The sequence below is a fragment of the Dromiciops gliroides genome, chromosome 3, assembly GCF_019393635.1.
Source record: "Dromiciops gliroides isolate mDroGli1 chromosome 3, mDroGli1.pri, whole genome shotgun sequence".
NCBI classification, from domain to species: Eukaryota; Metazoa; Chordata; class Mammalia; order Microbiotheria; family Microbiotheriidae; genus Dromiciops; species Dromiciops gliroides.
The window spans coordinates 521,026,200-521,052,390 of NC_057863.1; the positions used below are offsets into that span (position 1 = coordinate 521,026,200).

At 36.4% G+C, this 26,191-nt stretch overlaps 1 protein-coding gene across 2 annotated transcripts in view; it reads right to left on the reverse strand.

The window, feature by feature from the left end:
• Positions 1–26,191, reverse strand: part of TRPC6 (transient receptor potential cation channel subfamily C member 6) — a 171,427-nt gene that overhangs the window by 31,686 nt on the left and 113,550 nt on the right. Inside the window, exons 3-7 of one of the 2 annotated variants that reach the window (XM_043995655.1) lie at positions 19,445–19,630; positions 17,577–17,741; positions 12,591–12,807; positions 5,550–5,777; positions 2,108–2,372 (exon numbers count right to left, since the gene is read on the reverse strand). In XM_043995655.1, coding sequence (XP_043851590.1) covers positions 2,108–2,372; positions 5,550–5,777; positions 12,591–12,807; positions 17,577–17,741; positions 19,445–19,630 — 1,061 coding nt within the window. The remainder of the gene's footprint in view (positions 1–2,107; positions 2,373–5,549; positions 5,778–12,590; positions 12,808–17,576; positions 17,742–19,444; positions 19,631–26,191) is intronic. The other variant, XM_043995656.1, reaches the window with a different exon arrangement.

Consider the following 26,191-nt stretch of genomic DNA (forward strand, 5'->3'; position numbering starts at 1 on the left):
CCTTTGTTAATCCATCTCGTTACCACAGGGTATTTTTCCTAACAAAGAAATATTTGATTCTTTACTTTTTGCTTTTTATTATTAAATTTAGCATGATATTTGAATAATGCATTAAAAGATAATTTATTGTAACTGTTTTTTACAATTGTTTTATTCCTTCATTAACATATTCTTCCAACATCTCATTATAATGTGGAGGCTCTTAGAATCTGTGCCAATGGAGCAGCAGTTCTGGCAAATCCTGATAACCCAGAAAGACTTCAAATATGGGTCTGCTGCTGGACTGTGTGCTCTATATGAGTCAGCAGTATAATGTAGCAGACAAACATGCAATACAGGCTTAGGCTGGATTAAAGAGGTACAACTTCTGTAGATAAGGAAGTGATAGTCCACCGTACACTGCCCAATATACTCTGCAGCCCTCTCCTCTGCTAATTCTTCCCAAGATACTCCATCCATATCATGTACATACACAGTTGTTTGTGACCTCTGCCTCATTAGAATGTGAGTTTCTTGAGAGGAATGACTCTATTTTTGCCTTTCTCTATATGATCAGTTCTTGGCACAGTGCCTAGAACACAGTAAGTACTTGTTCGCTGATTGACTGACCATGCCTGATCTCAAGAACATTTCTTCAGTTCCAAGCATCATGATTTAAAAAGACACAAACAAGCAAAAGAGTGTTCAGATGAGGATAATCGGCATGGTGGTGGGCCTGGAATCCATTTCATATAAGGATTGGCCTGGAAAAAAGAAAACTCAGGAGTGACATGATGGTTGTCTTGGAGTATTTAAGGGATTCTCACAGGAAAGAGGCATTAGACGTGGGACCAGGAGCAAGGAGTAGAATGTGTAAAGAGGCCAGGTTAAACTTTTGGTGGCAGGAAAACCTTTCTAATAATCTGAGCTGTCCAAAAGTGGAGGGGGCTGCCTAGAGGTAGAGTAGGTTCCTCCTCCTGGGAAATCTTCAAATAGCAGTTAGGTGACCCATTGTTGAAGACATCCTAGTGAGCATTCCTTTTGTACATGGTCGGAAGAGATAGCCATTGAGGTTCCTTCTAACTCTCAGAGTCTGTGATTTGGAACTAGAAGTATCTTAGAGGTCATCTTGTCTAACTCCAATTTTGTAGAGGGAGGTTAAGTGAAATTTGCCCAGGGTCACAGAGATAATAAATGGCAGAGCCAGGATTGAAATTCAGGTTCTGTGACTCCAAGTTTGTTGTTCTTTTCATTGTACAATACTATGTTCCAAATGCAGGTGGTGGTGATGATGATGATAACAATAACGATAGTAAGAGCAAACGTTCATAGAGTGGGCAGCTATATGGCACAGTGTATGGAGTTTCAAACCTGGAGTCAAGAAGACTCATCTTCCTGAGTTCAAATCTGGCCTCAGACATCCAAGGACCAGGTTAGCTATGCTGAATGGGGCTCAGGTATTTTTATTTATTTATTTTTGCTACAGCAACCAATGAATATCATTTACTATAGCAAGGAAGGACTACTGTCCACATCAGTGGAGGAGTCATCAATCATAACAGAATCACAAATATTTAAGTGTTTGACTTTTTGAGGTACAAATACTCCCCCACCCCACACATACTAGTAGGTCATCTCAATGAGGAACAGAACTCCTATATATAAGAGGCAAAGCAGCAAATGCCCAAACTAGATCACTGGCTTTTATGTCCCTATAGATAATTTTAAAATTAGAGAATGTTAACACTGGAAGAGGCCAAGGTCTAATCTAAACATCTTTTTCCACAGTTGAAGAAACAGGGAATCAGAGAAATTGTTTTTGCCAACATTTTTGTCACCATAAAGTTCATTGGCTAAGTATACAGATATTTATTGAACTACATCTTTAAATTAGGATCATAGGATCCTGGATTTAATGATTGAAGGGATCTTAGAAGTCATCCAACCCAACTCACTCTTTTACAGAAGAGACCAGGGAGGTTACATGAATCGTACAGGGTCGCAAAGTTATTAAATATCTGAGGTAGGATTTGAACACAAATCCTTCTGTTTCCAGGTCTTACATTCTATCTACCATACTACACAATACAAACAAACAAACAGAATCCCACAGTCCAGGGGTACTTACGTTGTGAAGGCTTCATTTTGCTTTGCTCCATAGTAATAGGAGTAGAGGTTAAACATTCCTATCATGAAAGCCACAAATACCATGATGAATATGACCATGAATTTGAAGATGTCTTTTACGGTCCTTCCCAGGGATATTTGTAGAGGCCCAAAGCTTTCATTAGCCGGTAAGATGTAGGCAATTCTAGAGAAACTTAAAACTACAGCAATAGCATATAGGCCTTCAGATATGATTTGAGGATCGGATGGGTCCCATTTTATCCTGGCTGGGAAAAGAACAACAGTTTTGATGAATATATTGACATTGTCTAAATGGGCCTAACCCTTCTATTTTCCTCTCCGTGAAATGTGTTTGTGTGTGTGTGTGTGTGTGTGTGTGTGTGTGTGTGTGAGAAACAGAGAAATGGACACATATGGTAAAATCGTACCTCATCTTAATTTTAGACCAAGGTCAAATAAATGTGCATCTCCATGGGAAGAAAGGAGATAGGAGAGATATCTAAAGGCCCAAGTGGATGATGGTTCACACAGTGATTTTTCTCCCTAATGCTGCCCTATTTCTTATGCCCTCCATTTTTAATAATAAAATTATTTCCATATTGCTTTATTCTTTGCATAGCACTTTCTTCACAATAAACTCCTGATTTAGGTAGTTCAAGTATCATTATCCTCACTTTCCAGATGGGGAAACTCAGGCTGCAAGGGGTTAAGTGACTTGGCTAAGGCTACAAAGCTAGTAGTGAACGTCAGATCCAGGAATCCTAGAAATGGAAGATCTGTCGAAAGTCATCTAATCCAACCCCTACATGAAACATGAACTCTCTCTACAATACCCCTGATGAGAAGTAATCCAGCAACCACTGAAAGACCAGCATCAAGGAACTCACCTCTGTATGAAAAAAACCATTCTATTATTTGTCAGCTCTAATTGTTAGGAAATTCCTCTTAATGTTGAGGCAAAATAGTCTTTCCTTTGACTTCTGACCATTAGTCCTAATTTTACATTCTGTGGCTAGAGTATAAGTCTTATATTTCCATATAATAATCCTTCAAATTGTTGAAAATCATAATCAAGTGTCCTCTTCTCCAGGGTAAACACCCTTAGCTCTTTCAACCTATTCTCCTATATCATAGTTTTTAGTTTCCTCATTATTATCTGTAAAATGAAAAGGTTAAAATAACTGACCATAGAAGACCCTTCTAGCTTTAAACCTGTGAGTCTATGCTTCCATTATCCTGGTAACCCTGCTTTAGACTGCTCATTTGTAATTGTTCCTCTCCAAAAATTCAGTGCTCAGAACTAAAAATGTTATTCCATTTATGGCCTGACCAAGGCAGAGGATAAAAGGACTATCACTTTGTATGAGTCCAAACCAGAGTATGTCTGGTGGATCTTTAAATTTGAGGTCAGAAAACCAATATTGGCAATTATGCTCTCTCTGGGGGTCCAATAAAACATCCCACTAAGACTCTGTTGTGGCATCCCTACCAACACCCTACAAAGGATGGAAGAGGCTTCAGAAGGCACCTATTGTTTATATATAAACAATTCTTTCTGGATCTGAAAGCATCTCTCAATCCAAGGGCCCCATTTACTTCCTTTCTTTTCCCACAGTTTGTCTATCCTGCTTTCCCTTCTGTGATAAAAACCTCTGGCTCTACCACTAGAACAGAAAAAATAAATAAAAGGTCAGTTAGGGTGGTATGTATGTGTGATAGGAAATCTGTGCTCCTGGGGATTACTGATCATCCCATTTGCCCAGCAGGTGTATCTTTTATCTCCAACTTAGAGAACTTTTAGGATAAGAGAAATTGAAGAAATTTTATAATGGAATTTTTTTCCCACCTTTTATGACTTCCTTAGACATGAGCCCTTGGCTACCTTAAGCTTGTATCATCTATCAGATCTTCCTTTTCTGTTCAACACAAAGTCCTTCATCCTACTAGCCCCAAAGTGATAGACACTTTCTATAAAAGGTATGAAGCCCTAAATAACACTCAATCCAGTCAGTTCCCACTCTTCCCCTCATAGCAGAAGTAAATAACAGTCAGGTACAGAGAAAATTAAAGGGAACTGAACCCTTAGAAAAAAATTTGGACAAGATGATTGATCAAATAAGAGTAAGAGAAGCAGAAGAAAAAGCTGTGTGCCAAAGAGACTGAGGGTTTTTGTTTGTTTGTTTGTCTGTTGGTCTGTCTGTTTGTTTGGTTTTTTGGTCAGGTTTTATTTAAAGGAAAAGTTTCCCAACAAATTAGAACTATCTAAAAGGAACATAGGCTAACTTAAGAGGAAACTGGCTACTCTTCGCTAGGGATCTTCAACCACACTCTGGATGACCATGTAGTCAAGTGTACTCTAGAGAGAATTATTGATCAGGTATGTGTGAGGCCACAGTAGTGGCATAGTAGAGAGAGTGCTGGGCCTGGAGTCAGGAAGACTGCTCTTCCAGAATTCAAATCAGTCCTCAAGTGCTTATTAGCTGTGTGACTGTAGGCAAGTCATTGAACTCTATTTTCTTCAGTTTCCTAATCTGTAAAATGAACTGGAGAAGGAAATGGCAAACCACTCCAGTATCTTTGCCAAGGAAACCCCAAAGGCTTCAAGAAGAGTCAGACAAGACTGAAAAATGACTAAGCAACAACAAAACCAGTTGTATTGGCTAGACTCTAGGGTTCATTTGAACTCTGACAATATATGATTCTGTTTTGTAGGATACTGGCCCTAATGGTGTAGTATTTGAGCCAAATAGATTGAAAACCACTCTTTTCAGAAGTGTTTTCAAATGTTCCATAAAATGAATAATCACAGGAAACAGAATGAAGTAGCGGACTGAAGGCTGGCCTTGACATTAGAAAGACCTGTATTCAAGTTTTGCTTTTGATACATATTAGATGTATGCCCTTGGGTAAATCACTTAAAATCTCAGTGCCCTCAAAACTCACTGAGACTATAAGTTACAGAGGAATTGCTGATTTCCTTTAGTGGAGGGACTTTCCATGCTGGGAATTTTCTGACTGACAAAACCAAAGGTACTGTCCTCCCCACCCCTAAATCAAGAAGAAAAACTGCACTAGAAAGGCTATGATTTAATAATACCTCAAAGGATCAAGCTGCATCAATTGAGGGTATTTTTTATTATTAATTAGGCTAAATAGAGAAAATAGGATGAAAATTCTCTTTTCAAAGTGAAATTCATACTATCATTCACTTCAAATGATGTGCTTAGTTATAGAAAGCCTAATTAAGACATACACAGTGACCTGATAAATTTAAACAGGTTTAACCTTACCACTGTGGAATATTAGAGGAGGCAACCCCAGTGAAATTCATAGCAGAAAAAGATAGACCTTATACCGATTCATTAGTATTTGAATAGGCAAACTTCAGAAAGGAACATTTTACATTCATATGTACTAATTTTAATCTTGTAGCATAAACTCACCTAAAGTGTAGTACTTCACGTCATCTCCCACAGAGGACAAGTCTTTCAAAGTAATGTTTGCATCCACAATGCTCTGGGCTTTGGAAGCATGCCAAAATGCCATGAACCTAGCAATGAACGATGCTGCAAAGATGGCTAACATACCAAAATCTAGCATGTTCCACAGCTCAAACAAATATTCCTTTGGACCTTGGGACCAGATTTCTTTACATTCAGCCCATATCATCCCTGTGTATTAAAAAGAGGAAAATACAAGTTTACATGTTTAAAAGTAATACACAATCTCTTTAATGTTTTGCTAGTAGGGTGAAGTTTTTTTGGTTATCAGTAGAGTACGTCAGTGAATATTTTATTTTTCTCAAATCATCCTCAGAGCAGAAAAATTTTTTTTTCTTGGCCTAGAATATAATTTATACAAGCTTGGAAGAAAAAATAAAAACAATCAAAGGAAATTGTTTATTTTCTTCCCTTAAGGGTGGAAGAAAGATCTAAAAAGAGTCTTAAGTCTAATTCTTTCATTTTGTAGTTAAGAAAAATTCCTCAACTGAGAGGAAATTTCTAGCCCCAAACAACATACATAGGTAATAATCAGGAGAGAGAGGTTTTGAACCTAGATCCTCTGACTTCAGCTAGATGGTTCAATGGATAGAGAGGTGGGCCTAGAGCCAGGAAGTTTCATCTTCCTTAATTGAAATCTGGCCTCATATACTTACTAGCATTGTGATCTTGGGCAAGTCACTTAAATCTTTTTGCCTCAATTTTCTCATCTGTAAAATGAGCTGGAGAAGGAAATGGCAAACCACTGCAGTATCTTTGCCAAGAAAATCCCAAATAGGCTCACAGAGTCAGACAGGTCTGAAAATGATAAACCACAATCTCTGACTTCAAATCCAGTGCTTTGTATACTACATCATATGTTTAGGACTTGAAGAATGGAAGGCAGCTTTCCTTTACCTGGGTTTTGAGCTAGGTGATCTAGAATGTACATCTATTCCCAAAGTGAGAAAATTTTAGTTTTAATGTACCCTACATGTCATCTAGTCAAATCTCCCATCAAATTATGGAATGATATATACAATTTTCTGAATATGTGTTTATCTTGCCTCAGCTTGGAATTTTCTAGGTTTCAGGAGATCACTAATTCACAAGACAATCTCTTCTACTGCTAGAATTGTAATTCTAATTGTTATAGAAAAAAATTACTCCTTCACATGACAGACCTTTGATTACTTAAAAACAAAAATCTTGACCTCCTCTAAGTCTTCTCTTTGGGCTAAATATCCTCTATTGTAATTCTTTAGCTAATCAATGCCCTTCTTAAAGTGTAGTTCCTATTATTGATCACAGCATTTTAAATATGTTTTGGACTTTGCTATGTTCAAAAAGCATTATTATTTTTCTTCTTCTGGACACTATGCTTTCTAATGTAGCCTAGGAATGCATTCGTTGTATTAAAACCTACGTCATGGTATTGGCTAATATAAAGCATGATTCATATTTTAAAAAACAATAGAGCTCCCTCTATTCTATATTTGTAACATTGATTTCGTACTATTGATGGGTCTTCACATTTATCCTTGTTAAAGTCTGTCTTCATAGTTTTGGATATTTCAATTGATCAAATTCATTTTTCATTTGAATTCTATACAATCCATAGATGATTTCTTTTTTAGCATTATGCTACACACAGATTTGATGTGTAGACCTTCTATATCCAAATATCAGTTCAAATTAACAAAAATTAATCCAGTCCCTTCTATTTAAAATACACTATTGCATGCGCTGTGGCTAGAAATTGGGTTATAAATCTGGCAATCATTTGCATACAAACGATAATTGAATCCAGGACAACTGATGAAACCTACAAATGAAAGAGTACAGAAAGAAAAGATGGTGTCTAAAACAGTGCCCTGAACAGAGAATGTTGGGATACACCCACAATTAGTGGGCATGTCATGTATGACGACTTTGCAGAAGAGATTGAAAAGTTGTTAGAAATGGAGAACCAGGATGAGACCAATATCATGAACAGCCAAAGAGAAGGTCGTATCAAAGAGGAGAGGGTGATAAATAGGGTAAAATGCTGGATAGAGGTCAAGAAGGAGGAGTATTAAGAAATTGTATTGGCACTCAAGGGATCATTGATAACGTTCTATTAAATGATTGAAGAGAGGTTAGGTGTTTGGAAACAAAGTTTAAATAGCTTTTTTTTTCCCCAGGAAATTTTGACTTAAGGAAGAAGAGCTACAGGATGGAAGATAATAGGGATGGTAGACTCTAATGAGTGCATTGTAGAAGAAAATGAGTCAGCAGATAGCTACTACTTAAGAGGAGAGGGGGGAAAATGGCATTGTGTAAGATTAGGATTGAAATAACCTCACCCTACTTAGTACCAATATATTTATCAGGTGAGAACATGCTATTGTTAACTGTCTTATGCAGTAGTTGTGAAAAGGGGAAGAATACCTGCTTAGGAAATCTATTTAGATTGGCTGAGGTACTTGGTCACACTCCCTAGGGCCTGCATAAAACTAACCGAGAATTTAGAGAGATAGACAAAGTTCTTTGTGGACTTCTAAATGACTACTGAGAACCCCCAGAGCAGTAGACATATAGGCTATTTCCAAGATGTCCCTTGACCTCTAGTTCTTGTAACCCTTGAGGCTCAAAGAGTGGATGCTCCAAAGCAATTCTAATCCACCAGTGATAGTATTCTTTCTCTTTTCTTGAGTTCAGGTGGTTTTTATCTTATTTTCAAGCCAAAAACCTCTTTTATATTTGTAGGTTCTCTGGTATGTTCTATTCTGCAGAACTTCCATGTTTTCTATTTACTTTGGTAAAGAGATGCATTATCTATTTATGTAATCAGGATTTGGTGAGAAGGAACTAAACTAGACATGGCAAGTGAAGTACTACCTAAACTTAAAGGTCAAATTAATTAACCTCACCTAACTGAGGCAACCTTCCTAGACCTCCTTGGTGATAGGGAAGGGAAGGAGCAAGTATTCATTCACAGTCTTCCTTTTATTCTCCACACAAGGTAGACATCCATAGTCTCCCTTGAAGAAGGGAAGGACAGAGCTTGGATTAGATATCTATCCATGGATGTATCCATGCAATTAACTCATGTATACTATACAGCATACATCTTACATTTGAGGGCTTATCTACAGGAATATTTTTGCACTAAATACTGTTGACTATTTCTTTTACAAGATCTTTTCTTTTTCTATTTTCTTTTAAAAAGCACTAGGAAATGAGAGATATGTTCAGGATGGCTCCCCCAAAAAATCTTCTGCTCTGAGGGCTCTCAGTAGCTATTCAAAAGTACATTGTTGCCTCTCTCAAGTCCCTTATCCAAACTCACTTCATGGTTTTATACAGTCCCCAAAAGTTATAACCAAGTCCCTCAACCAATCTGAATAGATTTCTCTTCATACCTACTAAGTGTCAAGGTCTTGTTTATACCTAGGGGAAGGGAAAGAGATTTATTTAGTGAACAACACAAAGATATATTCTTACATGATAAATATAACAGGGCTAGGTGAAGTTAGGTTATTTTGACCTCATCCTTAACATTAGGAAAATCTATTGAATAAAATGGAAGGGAGTAGAATCAAAATGAAAGGTAGAAAACTTGGCATTGGTGTCATTAAAGGGGTACCTCTTCATGAGATCAGCAGTAGGAAGGTAAATGAGAAATGTGAGAAAATAAATGCTCTTTTCTTTCTAGAATTTAGTTTAAAAATGTTTATATTAGCCCATTACCTATTGACCTTTATTGAAATGGAATCTATATCATTCTAGATAGGCAACCTTTCACTATTCCTGCAGGGAAATATAACAGTATTTTTGCAAGAATGAACATTAATGAGTAACAGAAATACTGGTTTCAGCAATTGATCCTAGAGGCTTACTGACCTATGGTAGAAAAATAGTAGTAGTAAATACTTAGTTAACAGTACTTCTTATATATTACTTTCTAAAATGGTTTGAGGAAACTTTCTCTGAAATCAGATACAAAGGTCAGTGAACTGATATTTTCCTTCTAAAATCTTTTTATTCCTCCACAAATAAAAAAACTAAATAAATATTCATTGACCAGAAACACCCACTATAGCAAACTGCTGTGAAGTTCAAATTCTACCATCATGTCTAATTTAAGGATAAGGTATTATTTATAATGGGATAGCTCTGAAAGAGGAAAAAAAAAGACAATCCTATAAACTTTATTCAATATTTTTTATGAAGTAACTTTATGAAATATTAAAGAACCAGAATAAGGTCATTTGCCTAATGAATATGACCTCAGTGGAGGATTTTTTAAAAAGATTTACAAAATACATTTTTATTTTATATTTATAAAAAAAGATTTGTTTTCAAAACGTGGATCCATTAGTGTAATGAGATATTATTGCGCTATAAAAAACAAAGGACATGATGAATACAGAGAAGCATGAGTTCATACATGAACTGATTCAAAGTGAAATAAACAGAACCAGGAAAATAATATACACAACATTGTAAAAAAACAAAACAATAGAAACTGAATTCTACAAACTTAGAGTGACTAAGCTTGGCCTCAGAGAAAAGATGTGAGAAGACAACTACCTCCTGCTCCATTGAAGAAGCAGGGTATAATGCATGTGAGGTACTGCATATAACATCAGATTTTTATTTACATGAGTTTTACTTTTGTGGAACTTTTTTCTACACACTTCATTGAAAGGGATGGTTTTCTGTGGAGGTTGGAGTTGAGAAGGCATACAAAATTTATTTTTAAAAATAAATGGAGGGGGGGCAGCTAGGTGGCACAGTAGATAAAGCACCGACCCTGCATTCAGGAGAATCTGAGTTCAAATCTGGCCTCAGACACTTGACACTTACTAGCTGTGTGACCCTGGGCAAGTCACTTAACCCTTGTTGCCCTGCAAAAATAAATGAATGAATGAATGAATGAATAAATGAATAAATAAACAAACAAATGAATGAATGAATGAATGAATGAATGGAGGGGCAGCTAGGTGGTGCAGTGGATTAAGCAAGGACTCTGGATTCAGGAGGACCTGAGTTCAAATCCGACCTCAAACACTTGAAACTTACTAGCTGTGTGGCCATAGGCAAGTCACTTAACCCTCATTGCCCCGCAAAAAATTATTATTAATAATAATAATAATAACAATAAACATTTAGGGGACAGCTAGGTGGTGCAGTGGATAAAGCACTGGGTCTGGATTCAGGAGCACCTGAGTTCAAATCCAGCCTCAAACACTTGATACTTACTAGCTGCAAGTCACTTAACCCTAATTGCCCCACCCAAACAAAAATTAAAATAAATAAATAAATAGATAGATAAATAAATAAATAAATAAATGTGTGTGGGCAGTTAGGTGGCACAGTGGATAAAGCACCAGCCCTGGATTCAGGAGGACCTGAGTTCAAATCAGGCTTCAGACACTTGATGCTTACTAGCTGTGTGACCCTGGGCAAGTTACTTAGCCCTCACTGCACCACAAAAATTAATTAATTAATCATTTTTTAAAAATTAAAAAAAAAATAAATGGGTGAAGATCACTCTGAAGACAATAGCTAGGTTGTGAGCAACACGGGTAAACAAAACATTCACAAACATTGTGCCTATTAAAACACTGAAAACATTAAGAGAAGTACAAAAATGAACATATTTTGATTAATTTCTTCCTTCCTATTTGTAAATCATACTTATTTCTATGTTTAAGCCTAATTTTGGCTTCAGTAAAAGGCCTACTTTCTGTTTCCTTAGCTATAAAATAAAGGGATTGGGCTATGTGATCACTAGGGTACCTTCTAGCTCTGTGATAAGCAGACCACAGGAATTAGATCAACTCTTCTCTGCTAATGGGTTACTTTGAAAAGAACAACTATAGTTGGTAGGCTTATAATTGTACACAATACACATATGTGAATTGGTAAAAGCATAAATATTAAAAATCATTTGTGGTAATACATATAGAGTGTAAGAAGAGTACCTATTAAATCAATAAAGAGTTTGTGCAAAATAATGATAACTTCATGAAGTCATCTAGATTATTCCCTTAACTAGGAAGGGATTTCCTGTTTAAAGCCATCTGGTGTTCTCCACTGCTATCCTATCATGTTTAATCACATGTTTAATGTGGCCAAGGCAGATCAAGTTTTTTTTTTTGTTTTTTTTTTTGCAGGCAATAGGGGGTTAAGTGACTTGCCCAGGGTCACACAGCTAGTAAGTGTCAAGTGTCTGAGGCCAGATTTGAACTCAGGTACTCCTGAATCCAGGGCCGGTGCTTCAACCACTGCGCCATCTAGCTGCCCCCCAGATCAAGTTTTTTTTAAAGCCTGTATTACCTACACAAGTATCCTTGAAGTGTAATATTATCTCATTTGATCCTCACAACAACTGTGGGTTGCTATTATTATCTCCATTTTAGAGCTGAGGAAACTGAGACAAACAGAAGTGTAGTGACTTGCTTAGGGTCACACAAGTGTTGGAAGCCAGATTTGAACTCAGGTCTTCTAGACTCCATGCCCAGTGCTCTATCCACTATGCCACCTAGCTCTAAAATTTAAAGCTGATATGTGAGATCAAGGATGCATTTCTAAATCTCTATATACCCCAAATGCTTTTATTTCATTATTTGGTTGAAAAATCAATCCTAGGATATGTTAATGAACCTATAGGAGATTTCATGTTGCTCTGGTGATGAAGTCATGACTCTTCTGAATATGAATGGCAGCTTTGTGCAGTTATGATCAGCAGGATTTGGCTCATAATTTCCTATTGAATTCCCTTTTTGTACATTCTTCAAATATATGAAAAACATAACCCACGTGAGGAGAATATGAAGTCAATAATGAACACAAAACAACAGAGCCTTAAAGACACAAAAGAAATCATAGCATTTGGTGCATTTTTTCCCCTTCATGTGGCATACATTTGTATGAGTTTAGTCTGAAAGAATCAGTGTCATTCAGTCCAACTGCTAGGACTGCAAAACTAAATTATAATGGAAAATTAGACTTTACCTATTACCCAGGATATAATAAGCATCTCCATCCACGAGAAGCAGGATGTTTTCATCCTGAACAGCTGTTTTGCATTATCTGTGCTAGTTTCATTAGGGAGGAGTTTGGTGCCTTCAAATCTGTCAGCTGCATTCATGACTAGGAGTCCCAGGAAAATGGTGAAAGAGGCAGCATGTGCGACAAACTTCATGAATGGTCCACGCATTATCCTCCCCATCTGTAGCACATCACAGAACACATACCAAGACAGAGTCAACTAAATTGTATATACTTAGGGGGAAAAAGTGAAGCTGTTACATCTATATACAATAGTGTTTGCAAAATACATATACACATTCATTAAATTAAACACAGAAACATAAAAAACTTTCTGTAAATTCTTTCTTTACCTATATGTGATTTTCTGTGGCTAATACTTTTTTTTTCTTTTAAGGAAAACCTTATTACATTACTATTGACTTCGAAGTAAATTCTTTAGTTGTAGTTTTTGGTGGGTTTTTTGTTTGTTTGTTTTGGGGGGCTTTTTGCAGGGCAATGAGGGTTAAGTGAGTTGCCCAGGGTCACACAGCTAGTAGCTGTCATGTATCTGAGGCTGAATTTGAACTCAGGTCCTCCTGAATCCAGGGCAGGTACTTCATCCACTGTGCCACCTAGCTGCCCAATTGTAGATTTATTTTTAAAAGGAACGCATAATTGAGAATGTTGAAGATTAGAGGAGGCAGGCATGAAAATTAACACACAAATATTGTCCTATGCTATATCAAAATGCAATATTGATTGATTATTATTTGGTTTCTTTGCATCAATTTATTTATTTCCTTTTCAAATATGAAATTCATGCCTCAGATGATGAAGATATTTTGCTGAGGCAGAAATCTATTTCCCTAAAAATAATTACAGTTGATACCAAAATGAGAACTCCCATCACCTTTGCAGAGCACCAAAAAGCATAAAAACAAAATATTTTTATTTGTGGCAAGACCTTAACATCCAATAATATTGGCAATGTTTTATTCTCTCAGAAAGTTGACGTGGAAGCTAACTGCTTTGATGGTAGGCACAGTCATTTGTCCTCTTCCATTTCATTTAGCAATAGAACTGCAGATGTCATAGTAAGTTACAGCTGCAAGAGGCCACTCAGTCCAACTTCCACTTTTCATAGGTGAGGCAGACACAGACGCCCAAGCTGTGTCTGTATGTTATAAAACACTCAATAGGAAATGATTATTATACTGTTTTTTATTCCACTTAACAAAATCAATGTCAAAGGCAGTTTTACTACTTATTAGTTGTTCAGGTAAAAGACATTATGGAAGAAAAGGATACCTGAAAGGAAGTCTTTGAAATATCTAGAAATATTATTGATCTATCTATCATTTACTCCCTATCATAAATAAATGATAACTATGTTTTAAAGAGATATTCTTACTTTTCTGACTTTCAGTGGTCTTGGATAATTTAAAACTAGGATCTAAATTCTAGGTCCTCATTTGGGTGTCTTTGGCTACCTCCTACTGTATATAACAGAACATAAACATTATGATCCATTACTGAAGAGAAAGGAAGGGAAATGACCAAGTAAAGTTAGTACATATAGTGCATCTAACAAACTAAGGAAGTTCAGAGAGGGTACATTTCTCTTTAAATAGTACACATGTCTATACATATGTATATAATATGCATATACACAGAACATACTAGTACAAATAGTCTATATGAAAATGATTCATCAAACATGTGACCTAAGGCCAATGTATGGCCTACCACACTCCTGAGTGCTGCCTGAACCAGATTAAAATTTAATTGGAAAATGTTTAACAACACAAATAAAAACCTGGTAGAACATATATAATATTAATATGTGGTATCTTAAATCAACATGCAGCCCATAGGGATCCCTATTATGGCTTAGTGGCTCTGTTTCTATTTAAGTTTGATACCACTGTAAACACAGTTATATGTATAATCACAAATATACACATAAATTGCAGAGAAGGCTGATAAATATTAGTGAAGGAAATTCCTCACTGGGAGCTTTTTATATCACCAAAAACACAGGTCTATCCTCCACTCCCTCACACACACACACACACACACACACACACACACACACACACACACACACATACACACAACTGAAGTCTCACTCAACAAAGAATCTGCCATTACAAGGCAAGATCTAGGGAAACCAAGTAAGCCAGAAAATCTTTAAGTAAAGGCCTTGTGATGGACTAAATATCTGTGGTCCATCAACTGGCTAAGTCCAGAAAGGATTTAACAGCAAGCTGGGTGCAAGATGATGAATATTTTTAGCTTCTGCAATTCTCCACAACATGAAGCTGAGGCACAGAATAACTGTGATGTGTCAGTTCAAGGAGTTGCCAAATCAATGCAAAGGTCATTAATGTGTTCAAGTATACAATGCAATATGCATTGTATAATAAAATAGATAATATTTTATAGTATACTCACTCACATGTTAATCAGGATTTATTGATAGTGATTATATTCTTATCACCAAACAGTCATATGGATAGAATGGAAAGAAATTACTTTTTTTCTAAAATTTTTAGAGAGCATAGGGCAATAGATTTTGTTAGTGGGGTTGATAGATTATTTTTATCACATATTCAGGACCAATAGAGAATAATAAAGAAATGAGATTGTTTTTTTAAAAGTTAGAGGTAACACTTTGGAAGAAAAGGAAGCCATTTTCAGATGAGGAAAGGACACTGTCAAGGTGAAGAAGGTTATAGTTTGACCTTCCATAGTTTCATAGATATTGGTAAAATGAAGGGAATATGGAATTCTATAATTTATTTAAATAATATAATAATGTTTATATCCCCCCAAAATTATTCAAGCAATTTCAAGATCCATCTTACAATATGAAGATAAAATTTGTATGCATTACTAGGGCAAAACAGCCTGGTTAAAGAGATTGATTCTATCCTTAAGCTCCCAAAGGGTCAACAACAGTGAGTTAGGTAGATTTTAAAACTAAGGAAAAGTACCTTAATATGACCAGAACTACAAAACATTTTTCACAGAAATAAAGTCAGATCTAAACAATTGGAAATATATTAATTGCTCATGGGTAGGCAATGCCAATATAATAAAAATGACAATCCTACCTAAGTTAATTTATTTAATTCTATATCAAACTATCAAAAAATATTTTGTAGAGTTAGAAAAAAATAACAAAATTCATCTGAAAAGACACAAGTTCAAGGATATCCTGGGAATCAATGAAAAAAAATATGAAAGAAGGTGGTCTAGCAGTACCAGATTTCAAATTGTATTATAAAGCCATACTTATCAAAACAATCTGGTACTGCCTAAGAAATAGAGGGGTAGATCAGTGGAATAGAATAGATAGAAATTACACTATAGTAAATGACTATAGTAATCTAGTATATAATACACCCAAAGATCCAAGATTTTGGAACAAATAATCATTATTTGGCAAAAACTGCTGGGAAAACTTAAAAACATTATGGCAGAAACTAGGTATAGACCAATATCTCACGCCATATACTAAAATAAGGTCAAAATGGGTACAAAATTTTCACATAAAAGATGATGCCATATGCAAATTAAGGGAGTATGGAATCATTTATTTGTCAGATTTAAGAGCAGAGGAAGAATTTAGGACCAAAGAGATTATAGGGAACAAAATAAAATGTAAAATAGACAATTTTGATTATATAAAATTAAAAAGATTTTGCACAAACAAAACTAATGTAACCAAGATTACAAAGGAAGTAGAAAACTAGAAAAGAATTTTTGAAACAAATATCTCTGATAAAGGCCTCATTTCTCAAATATATATAGAGTTAAGTCAAATTTATAAAAGCAGAAGTCATTCACCAATTAATAAATGGTCAAAGCATATGAACAGACAGATCTCAGACAAAGAAACCAAAGCTAACTATAATCATATGAAAAAATGGTCTAGACAATATTAATCAGAGAAATGCAAATTAAAATAACTCTGAGGTATCACCTCACACCTATTAGAGTGGCAAATATATATTTTTAATGGAAAATATTGGATGTTACAGGGGATTTTTTTGTTTTTGTTTGTTTGTTTTTGGTTGGGCAATGAGGGTTAAGTGACTTGCCCAAGGTCACACAGCTAGTCAGTGTTAAGTGTCTGAGGCTGGATTTGAACTCCTGAATCCAGGGCCGGTGCTCTATCCACTGCGCCACCTAGCTGCCCCACAGGGGATGTTGGAAAGCTGGGATGCTAATCCACTGTTGGTGGAGTTGTGAAAAGATCCAACCATTCTGGAGAGCAGTTTGGAACTATGCCCTAAGGGCTATAGAATTCTGGATACCCTTTGATCCAGCAATAGTACTGCTAGGTTTATATGCCAAGGACATCTCCAAAAAGAGAAAAAGACCTATTTGTACAAAAATATCTATAAGCAGCTCTCTTTCTGGTGGCTAATAATTGGAAATCAAAGGGATGCCCATCAATTGGGGAATGGCTAAACAAACTGTGGTATATGATGGTGATGGAATACTAATGTGCTATAAGAAATGATAAGCAGGATGACTTCAGAAAGGCCTGGAAAAACATGTATGAAATGATGTATTGTGAAGTGAGCAGAAGCAAGAGAACATTGTAGTACACAGAGAAAGCAATATTGTTTTCTGAAGAACTATGAATGACTTGACTATTCCCAACAATACAATTATCCAAGACAATGCCAAAGGACTATTGATGAAACTTATTATCCACCTCCAAAGAAAGAACTGATATTGATGGAACATAATGAAGCATGCTACTTTTCACTTTATTTCATTTTTTTTCTTTAAATCAAGTTTTCCTGTACAAAATAGGGGGGGAAAGTACCTTAACAATGTCCTATCAGGTATCTGTAACAACCCCTCATTTCATTCTAATGATTGGTTATATTTCCTACTTTTCAACCAGACAAGCTTTTCTCCAAACTGAGATGCTCAGGTTTACCAACTCACCTTGCTGCATGGAGCAAACCAGTAAATCATGGCCAGGAAGGGCAAGCCAACTGCCACAGCAAGGACCACTAGAAACTTAACAGCAATCGTCTGCTGCCTTAACCCTGAGAGATTCTCATACCAGATGGAGAGAAGCTGTTGCTGGCAGTTTGGATGGGCTACAAACTGGAACAGAGAGCAAATGAAAGGAGATGATTAATGGATAATTAACATATCCCACTTCTTAATTTAAATATATCATTTTGAGCCCTCTAAGAGGGACATTTTATCAGGGTACAAATGGAGGATGAAAACCATTCAACTTTTTTTTTTTTTTTTGGTGAAGCAATTGGGGTTAAGAGACTTGCCCAAGATCACACAGCTAGTAAGTGTTAAGTGTCTGAGGCCAGATTTGAACTCAGGTCTTCCTGACTCCAGGGCTGGTGTGCTATCCACTGTGCCACCTAGCTGCTCCTCATTCAACTTTTAATGAACATAAAACTAATTAGCGTGTGTTTCCAGCATGTGTTTTATCCCCTACAGTAGACCAATATAAAGAGGCCAGACTGTGTACCCTGCTTAGAGCATTGGCTAAGAATCTTCCAAATCAGGAAGGGGGAGAGTAGGAGAAAGAGGTAAAGGGAGAAAAATAAGTGACTCACTAAGGACATTGCAGGAGAGGATTCAAAAATATTCATCACAAATTGGGATCCCAAATTCAACTAGACCAGAAATAAGCCAAAATTTTTATTCTCATCTAATTTTAATCCCAATTCCAAATCCTAGGTGACAGACCCAGGACAGGGTGACCAGAAATTTGACTTAGGAAGCTAAACTTAGAAGGTACTAGAAGTACCTGAAGTCTTTTAGCAGCATAGAAACAACAGCATTTATCAACTACTTAAGGAAGAATAATTGGCTGGGGTCATCTCTTTCCTGTTCTACTCCATTCCTTCCATCTCAATTAAGGCCACCAATTTATAAAGCACTTTGAATGTTAAATGAATGAAGTATTATAAAGTGTTTACTACATACAAGTATTTTAAATAATACTCCCATTTTATAGATGAGGGGGCTAAAGAACAAAAAGGCTAAGTGACGTAAGACTACATGGATAGTAAATGGTGGATTAAGGACTCATATTTCAGTCTTCTGATCCCAAATTCAGTATTTTTTTCTACTTATACAATGAGATATGTAAAATTTGGAAAGTGGCCGAAGATAGGACTATCCTATTATAGAGTCATAAAAATCACAGATTTTCAGAGTTGAAAGGGTTGGGTAGGTTGAATGAATGAACCAATCAATACCTGCTGTATAGGAGCTTACACTCTAATTGAGAGATAACACATCTATTAGAATTGAGCTACAATGCAGATAGAGAGGCCTAGAAATCCTTAGGCCCCATTTGGGGTTTTGCAATGGTACCACCTTTGGTAGGAGGGGAAGTGTGCCTAATAACATTTGTAAACTTTGAGGTCTACAGAGGAATTTACAACCTTAATTTGTTTTGAGCCTTACAACTCTGTGTGATAGGTGCTGGTGTGAACATCCTTTTTTTCAGACAAAGAAACTAATGCTCAATGAGTTTAAATGACTTCTCTGTGGTCTCAAAGCTAGATAGTGTCAAAGCTGGGATTTAAACTCAGATTTCTCTTAAGTCCAAGTCCAGAATTCTAACCACTACATTAGTTTTCTCTGTTGGTTAAATGCTATCCATTTAACCATTGAGATTAAAGCGAGTTCTACATGTTAGACATAGTTGCATTGACATGAGGCTGTTTTTCTGGTTTTAGGTAGGGATAATGTTTAAGCTACAAGTACATCATCTGTATTCATCATTAACAAAAGTACAAATAAAAGAAACTAGGCTAAATGCCTGAGCTTACTTTTTTGACTTCATATTTAATAGCAAGTTTTAAACGACTGAGGCTCGGTCGCCCGTGGTCTCCACCATTAGGACTCACTTCAACATCCCCATTCAGTATGGCCTCCACTTCTTCTGTGTTTCTGCAAAGATCAAGAAGTCCGACAACAAAATCTTTGCACTGCATTGACAATCTTTTGTAGTCATTCTAGGAAAAGGAGACATAATAAAAGCTGATTTTAAAACTTTAGATTCGAGGAGAAAATGTTCTTGGACCAGAAAGTTTGTCAACAACTTCAGAGGAAAAAAAAATCTTCCTTCAACATTCTTAACTATTTCTCACTTAACTGTTCTGATAAATTAGCATGGGAAAACATAAACATTTATTATTATATCATAATAAAGAAGGCAATATGTGTACGGATTTGGGGTGTATTTTAGGCTAGCAAAAATAAACTTTATCAAAATCACATGATGAGTCTATGGCAGGAAAAAAATAACAATTTGTGTTCAAACTCTTTCATCAGCATTCCAAAAGTACTTTTATATGAATTATCTCATTCCTTTTCACATCTCTGTTAAAAAGGACTGTTGTACACATTTGATAAGTTCTTAGAATATCAATACTTCCAATTTACCACAATTATTACTACAACTACCAATACCAACTCACATTTTTTTAGTTCATTCTCGTTACAAAGCACGTAACAAAAATTATCTCATTTGATCATCATAACAAAACTGAGAGATAACCAGTGCAAGTATTTTGATTATTGTTCCCATTTTAAAGATGAAGGGGCTAAGGCACAAAAAGGCTAAGTGACTTGAAACTGTATGGATAGTAAACGGCAGAATAAGGATTCAAATCCTGGTCTTCTGATCCTAAATTCAATGGTATAGGTTTTTTTTCCACTCATACTATGAGATATATAAAATTTGGAACTATCATATGATTAGAGATTCATAAAAATCATAGATTTTCAGAGTTGAAAGGGTGAGGGGTAGGTTGAATGAATGAACCAATCAATCACTCCAACCCACTTAAAATAACTACTTTAATCAAATGAGAAGATCTGTAATGAATATGTTGATCAGGCATTAAACAAGGTATGAAAGTCCTTAATTAACTGAGCATCAGTGAAAGCCATTGGATGAAATGAAATGACCCTACAGAGAAAGTACATTGGGATTGGTTGAAGAGACTCAGTCAATCCCAAACCCTGTGAGTTTTTTATAAAATAAAAAACTGGTCAGGTTTATGGGTGGACACAATTTTATTCAAATCAACTAGAGGAGATTTAGGGGTGGAGTGAGATAGGGGTTGCAGGAGGAGAAAGCCTCTATTTCCTTCACATCCCTTTGACCCTTTGACCTTGTGAACTTCAAAAAGTTGAATGATTTTGGACTTCTGATAGGTGTCCTCCAGTGTCTTCCATTGCCAGCAATTGCATCAGCAGCTAAAGACAAACTAGAGTAAAGACAAATTAAGGACTCTACCAGGAATTCAGCAGAATGCTACACCGTACTGAAAGGGAACTTCATGATGAGTCCATGAAAGAGGGAGAAAAATTTCCTGGTAACCAAGAATAATTAGTTACCCCTTTGCATGGATGCTCAGAGACAAACTGCTGGTGCTGTGGATAGATTGCTGGTCTGATCTAAAGTCAAGAAGACTTGAGTTCAAATTTGGCCTCAGGTAAGTCATTTAACCTCTGACTGGGGTTATTCTGAGGATAAAATGAAATAATATTTTTAAAGCACTTAAGCCACTTCTCCCCTAGACTACAGGTATATTTGTGGGAGTGTATGTCCCAGGCTTGGGGATGGGGAAATGTTTCATAACAACTATTCTTACTATACCACCTTAGTAAATGCTTGTTTCTAAACCTTAATTAAGTCAGACTACCTAATTGTTACCAACTATGAAAAGTCTATGATCCTATTATCTGATAATGGGGTGGGGGAGAGGGGAAGAACACTGGTAGGGGTTTGTGATATAATATGGTATTAGCACTGTATCCCTCTAACAGCCCCACTGCCACCAATAAAACTGAAAGCCATGCTTCACTTTAAGGTATAATGGGATAAATACAACCACTGTTGATTAGAAATTTCCTCTCAGGAGTAGAGAAGCCTGAGGAATTACAAAGTCACTAACTCTATGGAGGGTTTTATACTTAGAAAGGAACAGTGAAATACAGTTATCCCTTCCACAACTTGGAGATTAGAGGCCCACAGTCCTCATGATCTGGCAAATTCCCATAAAATGTTTTGGCCTTCCCTTCATACCAGAGAAGTCTGATTTTCTTTTCTGTTTCTTTTATGGAGTGTTTACAGTACCTTATTGTAAAATTGAGGTTAAGTATTTGGTGATAGGCACAAACCTCCCAAAAAAATCCCATTTAATTTCTTATGTTGACCCGTGATATAGTGAAACTGCAATGAGGAAAGTCACAACGTAGAAGGGATAACTGTAGTAAGGAATGAGGAATAGGGGCATCTAGATGGCACAATAGATATAATGTAAGGCCTAGAGTCAGAAGGACCCAATTACAAATCAGGTCTCAGACACTTACTAGCTGTGCGACCCTGGGCAAGTCATTTAACCCTCTTTACCTTAGTTTCCTCATCTGTAAAATGAGCCATTTCTTTCAATGGCCAACCATTCCAGTATCTCTGTCAAGAAAATCTCCAAATCAGGTCACAGAAGATTTGGACACCACTAACTGACATAACAACAAGAAGGAGCAGTGGACTGTCAGAGTAACTAGAAGTAGGAAAGATTTGTGAAGGAGATTTTCCCTCTTATTTACTTCCCGAACTACACCCACCTCCACCACCCACCCAACTGAGTATTACTTTTACTTTCTCTGTGGACATTTAGGAATAGAATAGTTGCCTGAGACTTCTTTTCTAAGAAGGCTTTTGAGTACGAGCTTTTCTTGAGATGGGTGGCATGGGAAAGTTACTCTTTCATTATGTTCTGGCTCTATTAAGCTACATTTCTACATTCTATAGATGATAAAGGGAATTTTGGTAGAGGAGGTTATCTAATCTCAGAGTTCTTTCTATAAACAACCAGTCTATCTAGTCAAACTGAGGCTAAGAGGCATCAAACTACAGTGGATAGAGAGCCAACCAAAGAGGGCTGGACTCAAGCCCTGCCTCTGACACATACAGACTGTGGTCAAGTCACTTAACCCCTCAGTGCCACCCACAATTCTTTAAGACTGTTAATATGTTGATCTACATTTTCTCATTCGCAGCTCCTTAGCTTGATCAAAATAACTATGACAAAAAACAAAAAACCCAAGCACAAAAGCAAAAGCAACCCCCACTTCATAAATCCTGACAGAAACAAAGTGAGATTATTCCTGGGAATAGATTTTTTTCCCCCTGATATATTTTCGAGGATCTGACCTTGTTCAACTCTGCAGTGTTATTGACAGGAACTTCCTCTCACAGTTATAGAACATGTCAAGAAAATGATGCCTAGTGGGTGAAAGGCCAATTTGTTATTCCCAAGAACATTGCTTTTAAAATAAATCACAACTGGAATGGCTATGCGTTCCCATGATAGACAGAAGCCATGTTCTGGAAGACTGCATGCAGAGGCACAAAAACACATATAAATGGCTGCCTGAGTGGGAGACCCACCTCTACCTTCACTCTTATGAATAAGAATACCATCTTTATGAGGGTGATTACTTTTGGACATGGGATAACAATAATAGGTAAGACATAGTATTTCAAGATTTGCAAAGTGTTTTATATGTAAGATCTCATGATCTTAAGTCTAGAGTGGACCGTGACTTTAGGTTCTGAACCACGTTAGTGTTTTATTGTGTAAAGGTAGAATGGGATGTTATGGGTTTTGAGGATCAAGTGAGATTACATATACTTTGCAAACTAAAATGCTGTATAAATATGTTGTTGTTGTTGTTCTGAGACTCTGCCTAAATTAGAATTAATTTAATTAAATTAATTTAACAATCCAGATCATCGTGATTCATATCGACATATAACAAGTCTCTTGCACCCCATGTGTCCACCTCCAAAATCCCACCTTCCTAGTTGACTGAGATCTATAGAACCTTTTTGATCTCTTCAGGGCTTAAACTTTTTCCACTCATGACCCCTTTTTGCCCAAGAAATTTTTACTCAATCATTGGTATATAGGTATATAAAATAAGTATACATAACCTTTTACTGTTGCCAAATTTTTCATGACCCCCCCACATTCAGTTACCCCATATGGGGTCATCACCCACAGGTTAAGAAACTTTGCCCTAGACCATGTAGTATCCACCTTCTGATCATTACCTTCTTCCTCTCTCCATTTCCTTCTGTTTGTTTTTTTTTTCATCTTCTTGCCACACTTTAAGCTTTATCCTAGGAGACTTGGTCTTAAATTATGTCAAGTCAAAGTATTATTGAAGACAAGGGAATGAAGAAGGAGGGACAATGCAGAAGGAGAAGTGGAAGGCGACTAGTATTACAAAAGGTTGCCTTGAGAGAGTTTTAATTTAGGCCTTTGAGACTGACATTTAATCCAAACTTTCATTTTCTAGTTAAAGGGGACCTAACTTTGTGCCCATTAGGAGCTTCCAAACAGGTTATCAGGGAAGGGATATATTTTAAGATTTTTTTTTTGTTTTTACATAATCTACATTTCCCTATATAGTCCTCTCAGCCCCCTTTCCCAGAGTGCCATCTCTGATAAGAAAACAGTCCAGCAAAACTAACCAAAATATCTAGTAAGTTTGTCATTCATGTAGTGCTACAAATCTGTTCTTCAATCTCTGCAAAGAAGAGAAGGGTTAAGTCACACAGTTTCACAGAATCACAAAATTACAGAATTGGAAGAGACCTCCAAGTCCATTGAGTCCAGTACGTACTTGAAGAAGAATTCCCTCTACAACATCTCCAGCAAATGCTTATGTGGCCTTTGCTTAAAGACCTCTGGGAATTACAGGAAAATTGAGGTTTGTGGCCTTCAATGTCCTTGCTGATGATTTTACATGGTGGGCCTAGTGTTTTGAATTCTCATTACACAGAGGAGAAAAATACAAAGTAAGGCAATCATGTTCTACCTAACCTCCTCTTCTTCTTCCTTGCCAGTATGACTATGTCAGTCTAAGATTGACTAAATAAGATTTAGAAGAATTTTCAGTTCCATCTCTTAATCCTGGCTCTGACAATATCAACAACCATCAGAAGCAGTTAGACTAGATTCGCTGGCCCCACACAATATAGACACCATAGGGAAGAACAGACAGCAAGTACTTTTGGCCCCAAAGGGTGCTTCTCATATCTACATATCACAGAATATTCTTGGGGTTTTATTTTATCTTAAGGGAAAGGTAGCATTTACTTCATTACTACTAGGTCACTTTGCATCATAGAAATTCAAAACTGGATGGCATGTTAGTGATGACATAGCCTAGTGTTCCTAAATTTATGTTCTATGGATCCCTGATGTCTCATAAATTTCACTCACATGGTGGTGATAGACAAACCACTCACTTTTCTGTCAAATGGGCCCACTGACATGCTCCCTTGACATGGAGAACCAGAATCACATGATCACACAATTTGAATCGGAAGGACCTCAGCAGCCACCTAGCTCAACCTGAAAATGAAGGAAACCAGAGAATCCAGAGACTGGTTGAAATGTGACTTCTTATTTGACCTAGAATCCATTACTGAATATACTTCTATTTTATTGTTGGTCTATCTCAATGGAGAGCATATACAATAAGAGGTATCTATTTATTGTAGTATCCTGCCTTCACTTTGAAGCTGAGGAAACTGTGGCCAAGAGAGAATAGATGACGTGACCAAAGGTATATAGGTATTAAGTGGCAGAGCTGAAGAATTTAAGTCACGCCACACGCCAAGTTAAGTACCATTTCCACTGTGCCTTGCTACATGTATAGCTTTAGCTTTTGCTTTGTTTTATTAAGAATTTTAATACTAATTTACATTTATAATAAACAAATAAAACAGTTAAGTTTGAGAAGACAAGAAAGCAAATGAATAATATTCATAAAACTGAGCACAGTGTCTAACATTAGTAGGTGTTTAATCATTGCATATTCCCTTCCTTTTCTCCCAAATGTGTTAATAATGAAGACTGACAATAAGATATAAACCTAATCCAGGTGCCAAATTTCAAATGCAGGAAAAAATACAACTATGATCATTGCTATCTTCAATTTGGGTGGACTTCTAGTGACTCATGAGTAAGCATCCTACTTTAAAATGTAGTTGCATGGGTCTAGCAAAATTTGAAAAAGACATCTATAGGGAAAACTCAAAAATATGTCTACTGGAAAAACACAATGATTTTAAAAGATGATTCATAATTTTAAAGCAAAAATGCCAAATGGAAACAATTTAAAAAATTTAAAGGGGGAAAATTAAGATTATTATGGGATATTTTATGAGATGAAACACAGCGATTTTTAAAAAATTGCTCTAGACTCGTGATTTCATCTATGTGGGAGTTTTCCCAACTATGGAAACTTCCTCCACTCATGCAGTTAAGTACCCTGTTAGTAATGTATACACTTAAACAATTGCCTAGAGTATTAGGAGTTTTAGGTGACTTATCCACAGCACACAGCCAACACAAGACAGTATTGATGTTAGACCTTCCTGACTGGTAGGTCAGCCTTTAATGCCCCACTATTTCTCATTGTATCACTCTCATTCACAATTATTAAACACTTCTCACAAAATAAAATGATGATGTTGCTAGATTTCA